The sequence below is a fragment of the Bos indicus x Bos taurus genome, chromosome 8 (assembly GCF_003369695.1).
Source record: "Bos indicus x Bos taurus breed Angus x Brahman F1 hybrid chromosome 8, Bos_hybrid_MaternalHap_v2.0, whole genome shotgun sequence".
In the NCBI taxonomy this organism is placed as follows: Eukaryota; Metazoa; Chordata; class Mammalia; order Artiodactyla; family Bovidae; genus Bos; species Bos indicus x Bos taurus.
Genome location: NC_040083.1, coordinates 94,151,842 through 94,157,518, shown reverse-complemented (window position 1 = coordinate 94,157,518; position 5,677 = coordinate 94,151,842). Strand labels below are relative to the sequence as shown.

The 5,677-nt window shown below is 35.7% G+C and overlaps 1 protein-coding gene across 1 annotated transcript; it reads right to left on the bottom strand.

Annotated features, from left to right (window-relative positions):
- Positions 1 to 2,584: 2,584 nt before the first annotated feature.
- On the bottom strand, positions 2,585 to 3,526 carry LOC113897492 (olfactory receptor 13F1-like). The gene has a single exon (XM_027550230.1). The coding sequence runs from the start codon at positions 3,524 to 3,526 to the stop codon at positions 2,585 to 2,587; it is 942 nt and encodes a 313-aa protein (XP_027406031.1).
- Between the last annotated feature and the right edge of the window lie 2,151 nt (positions 3,527 to 5,677).

Genomic DNA, 5,677 nt, shown 5'->3' with positions numbered 1-5,677 from the left:
ATAACTCCAGAAAGAATGAAGGGATGGAGCAAAAAAAAACAATACCTGTTGTGTGTTCAGTATGTTCTCAGATTGTGGCAAATTAGTGAAATGAAGAATAAAAGACCATATCAGAAATCATTTAAAATCTTATTCACCTGAAGAAAAGAAAAGCAGAGATATTTAGAAAAAGACATTAATTAGACTTTCAGGTATCTAGTGGTATGGTTAAGTTTCCATTTATTTTGTGATTGCAAATGTAAGCATTGTTTCCTCTGAGTTCACATAAATATATTTGAAAACCATATATGAGTGGGCCACAGTGAGATGTTCCTTAAGACTGTGGAATCAAAGTTGCTTTTTTAGAGGTAAAATAGTAAGTTTTCCACAAGGGGTTGAAGTTACTCATCTGTTTAAACTAATCACCTGCATGAGTGACCCCTCCAAGGATGCTAAATATAAATATTGCAAAGTATGAACTGAATGCTATTGCAGAGAGGCAGGACTGAAATGTGATACAGTTTGGTAAGCTGCTTTCTAATGAATTTGTCTCCTCTTTTGATAAAGAATGTTAAACAATGGAGATTGCTCATAATGGAACACAAAATGATAAAGAAGTAATCAAAATGCAATTTTGGTTTACATATACAATTCTATCCTTGGAAGACAGAAAACAAAACATATTTGGATCATGCAGAAATTTACTCCATCCTGGATCTATTTGTGTAGATAAAATTATTCTTGCTGAAGTGCCTGAAATCTGAGGACCCTCTCTAGGCCTATGATGATTTAACCAGATGGGTTACAAGCCATTTTATTGAGTTTTGTCTCTGGACATCTGGTTGGCCCATCTTTCAGGCATTAATTAGCTCATCCATATCCCTTTAAAACACAGACAAAGTTGTTGAAAAAGATAGCACATGCTGACAGTAGCTGATGAGGCATGAAACTATAGATTTTATTTTTACCCATATAAACAAATAAGATGAATGTGTATAGGCTCAGTGATTGTGATTACCTGGAATCAGTCTTTGTTATAAATGACTGTAGAGTTTGGGTGGTAATAGGGTTAACATTTCTTCCTCCTTTTCAACCAGATAACATCAGATACCATGGTCATTGTTGTCTGATAGTGAAATGAAACTAAGGATGAAAACCCTAATATATTATCCTGCTTTTATTCAATAATACAAATCCCCTTTGGAAGGTTTCTGAATTAATAGAACTGTGCATCTATCTGAGAAACAACAACAACAACAAAAATTCTCATGTATGGTAATGGTACTTGAATTAAGAACACCAGCACAGTTCCTACTTGTTGAATTCTTTTCTCCTACATGGTTCTTTTATGAATCAGTTCACCCTCAACTGAACTGTTTCTCGAAAGCTCTATTCAGGATAGAGCTTTCTGTTATAATTATCTAGGACTGTCTTACCATCTCTAAGTCTAAAATTCAAAGATATTCTGTCAATGCTAGCAAGAGTCACCTTCTCCATAGAATAAAGCCATCACCCACATATACTTAAGGGCATCTCTCTGATAAAGAGGGATTAACGTACATGTATTGGTCTCATAATTTCCCAGCACCAGTGAGGATGGAAAAGGCAAAGAAAAACTAATTAATATGAAATATTGGTGAAAATATGATTTCCGTAATTTTGCTCACATATGTCAAATATATCCATGAATCTTTTCCCACAATATATGTGTACATTAGCAATTTCTTTTGCAGTGTAATCTCTACAAGGTAGGAATATGTTCTTTCTCAGCCTTAACTGGTCAATTCAGCATGTACTAAGAAAAATATGCAACATGGTATATGTGTGTGTGTATTAATGAATTCACTCCCACATTCAGATTACAATATGAGAATACTTTGACCTCATAACCATAGATACTTTAAGGAGCCTTTATAGATCCCCTGAATGCTTTTCCTTTATTCCACTTCAAATGCAAGATTATTGTAAGTCCTTGTCATGATGTCTTCGCACATATACAGGTATTTACTCATCTCCTACATTCACATCCTAAATAAACAAAATCATTCATATGGAAGTTTATTAAATTTTACATTTTAACCTTTAGAGTAGGAAAAGTTCTAAAATTAATGGTATCTTGGTTTTATGAATTATGATGTATTTATACTTTGAACTATATACACATTTATGTAAAATATTACTTCTTCATAATTTCAGACATAATTACTAATCATATGATGATAAGTTATTTCAAAATATCCTAGGCTTAATATCTTACACTTTTGGCATACTAGTTATTGTCATAGTGATGCTAGATTTAAACATTTAGATGATATAGTGAATCAAATATGAAAAACTAAGCAGTCATATAATTTTAACATTATATTAATATTCAGTGAGTGGTAAATACATCTCTAGAAATGTAATTCATTCTTCCTAAATTACTTATTAATATCAAAAATTTTATTTACCAGGTAAATCAAGATATTGGATTTAATATTGAACTCCTTTCAAAACTAGGTGTTTTCCAGGATTTAGTTTATTCCACCTATTTTGCAGTTTTCTGGATAATGTTGGAGATTATACAGATGAGTGTGCTTGCTCTCATATTACTTGAAGACAGAAATTAGGACAATACCAAAGAATTTCCTATCAGCAATTTTTTCACAGCAGCTTTCACCTCTTTGTTTCGTAGACTGTAGATGATAGGATTCAACATTGGGGTTAATGCACCATATACCAAAGCTACAAATTTGTCTATTTCCTGTGAATCTATAGCTGAAGGCTTCAGGTACATGGAAAGAGCTGTCCCATAGAACAAAACAACCACAGACAGGTGGGCTGCACATGTTGAAAAGGCTTTGCTTTGACCATCCACTGAGCTGATTCTCAGGATGTTGGAGAGGATGAATGCATAAGAGATACAAATTAGGAGCATTGGCATGGGAACAAGAAGTATGGTGAATACCAGTATGATTAACTGCGCTTTGGAAGTGTCCACACAAACAAGTTTTAAGACAGCAAGAATCTCACAAGCAAAATGATTGATGACACTCCTACCACACAGAGACAACTGCAACACAAACACTGTTTCCACCAGGGCAGTGAAGCAACCTGTCACCCAGGAGCCAGCTGCAATCTGCACACAAACCCTCTTGTTTATGATAGTGGGGTATCTTAGAGGGTTGCAGATGGCCACGTATCGGTCATATGCCATCATGGACAGGAGCACACACTCGGTAGAGCCCATGGCCAGAGAGAAGTACATCTGAGCAGCACATCCTAAGAATGAGATGGTGTTTTCCCCTGAAACAAAGTTTATCAGCATTGGAGGGAAAGCAGAAGAGGTGTACCAGATGTCTAAACAAGAGAGATTGCTGAGGAAGAAGTACATAGGTGTGTGTAGGCGGGAATCCAAGATAGTGATGGAGATCAGAATCATATTTCCCAGCAAGGTGGTCAGGTACATCAGCAAACACAGCACAAATATGATGATCTCTCCTTTGGGGTAGTGGGAAAATCCCAGGAAGAAAAACATTGTTACAGATGTCCAATTTGCCTGGAACATTTTATTATGTTGAGGTCATTTGTATATACACATAGAAAGATTATCATCACATATTATATATAAACACAAGATCTGCCCCATTTTTATTTTCTGGTATTTTTCCTTCACATCAACTTACAATATGTGCTTAACTGCTTCTCTAGCTTGCTAATAGTATTATTAATATGTATTTGAAGTAATTTATCATCAATAAGGAAAATTTCAAGTAGGGAGTCAAGCAGATAAAGTATCGTCAAGATTTTCTTTTTGCTGTAATACTTTTTAAAGGTAAAGTTGAGAAAGGCCAAGGTTATTACATAAATATCATGAGATCTTGAGGAAAGAAAATCTTATGGATTCTTTCTTTTTCCAAAACCACATCTGTAACTGATAGATGGTGAAGACATCAATTTAACTCTGAACGACTGGGATGATTTTATTCCCATAGTTGGCTAACAGTCTTCTTACTTGGGAGTTTTTCTGCTTTCCACGTTCAGTATCTTCTGCCAAAATAATTTTAGGAGATTCATTTAGTAAAAATGATTTCTGCAACCAAAGATTAATTAACTGAAAATCTTGAAAGTTAAACAAGTCCAGGTTTTCCATCTTAAGCCCAGGAAAATGGTGATAGATATTCTCATGATGGGACATATAGCAACATTTCCTTCATATAGCCAGAATTGCCTTGACATTTGTACTCCAGAAACATCCTCCAAAGGACCATCCTTTCACTCTGTAAGGCAATTTAAGTTTTCTGTTGCTTGTGAAAAGTTTCTAATTCATGCAGCAAATTAAAGTTATAAATCTATTTGCACAGTCTGACAAATTCTGAAACTCCAGGGACAATGTCCCATAGATCCAATTATAGGTAGTAGCTGATCTGCTCTAACTGTTGTGTTATTAAAATAAGAAATAAACATTTTCCTGTCTATGCTGACTTTGGGAAGGGGAACTCTGCTCTGCTCCTAATTGTGCTATTAAATCAGTCAGTCAGGTTTTCAGTTTTCACTGTTTCTTTCTTTCTTTGACTGGCAATGTCGTTGATTGTCTTTCTCATTTAGGCAAGATTCACTGCAAGCATAATGTAAACAGTTGACCAAAAGGGAGAAAAGAGATTGACTGACATCTGGCCCAGAGTCCCATTTCTGACTCACTTGTTCAATTCCTGTAGACCAAGGCTTATATGGTTGCAGGTAAATCACTTAGGTTGACCTGATTGTGTCTAGGAGTAAATGTCAGAAGAGAACTGAACTTGAGGAATACATTCAGAAAAGTTAAATAAATGGAGGCAGTGACTAAGACTGAGGAAAGTTACCAAACAGACTCCCTGTTACATATACAGTACCAAACCACACTTCTGCTTTGGAATTACATTAACTCACATTGAAAAGAAAAGAAATTTAGAACCTCCATGATAATTTCTGCCTGAAAAAGAAATTGCCAAAAATTTGACAAGTTTTCTCATGCTTATGAGTCTGTATTTTTCTCTATCTCCAATAATAGCAATAGCATTTGCTCACATACTTAAGCCAAAAATCTAGAAGTAATCTTTGAGTTATTTCTCCCCCTCTTATTACATACCCAGCCCAGAAGGAAGTCTGTCAGATCTTCCTGAAAAGTACATCTTAGACTTCCAATTTCTACTAATGATGAAGTATCTTGTGTCAGAGTAGCTTAGATCAGACTAACCCTCATGCTACTAACAATTATAAACTCCAAATCAAGTATAAAATAGCAGCTATTTCATGGCACTTAAAAGTGATCAAAGTCAGGCAGAACAGAAGGGAATTCAACTCATAAAAGATATGAACCAGACTGGGTGATATCAACAGGGTTCTCCCCAGTCCATGTAGCAGATGGTACTCAAGCAAAAAGTAACAGCCCTGATCTGAGAAATCAGATCAGGATTTGTGAAATCATTTACCACAGATAAGGACTCAAACCCATGTGCTGGGACTTGAATCCAGCCAAAACCTTGCCTGGCACTTGAACCCACGTGGCTTGGACTCAAACCCGGTCAAAACCCAGAGTACCTGGTTTCAGGAGCTAACGAAGCTCAGGTTCTTAATGTCTCATTGCAGAAAGAATTCAGTGAGAGACAGAGTGATAGGTAAGAAGTGGATTTATTCAGATACAGAGAGAAGCACACTCCACAGAGAGAGAGTGGGCCAT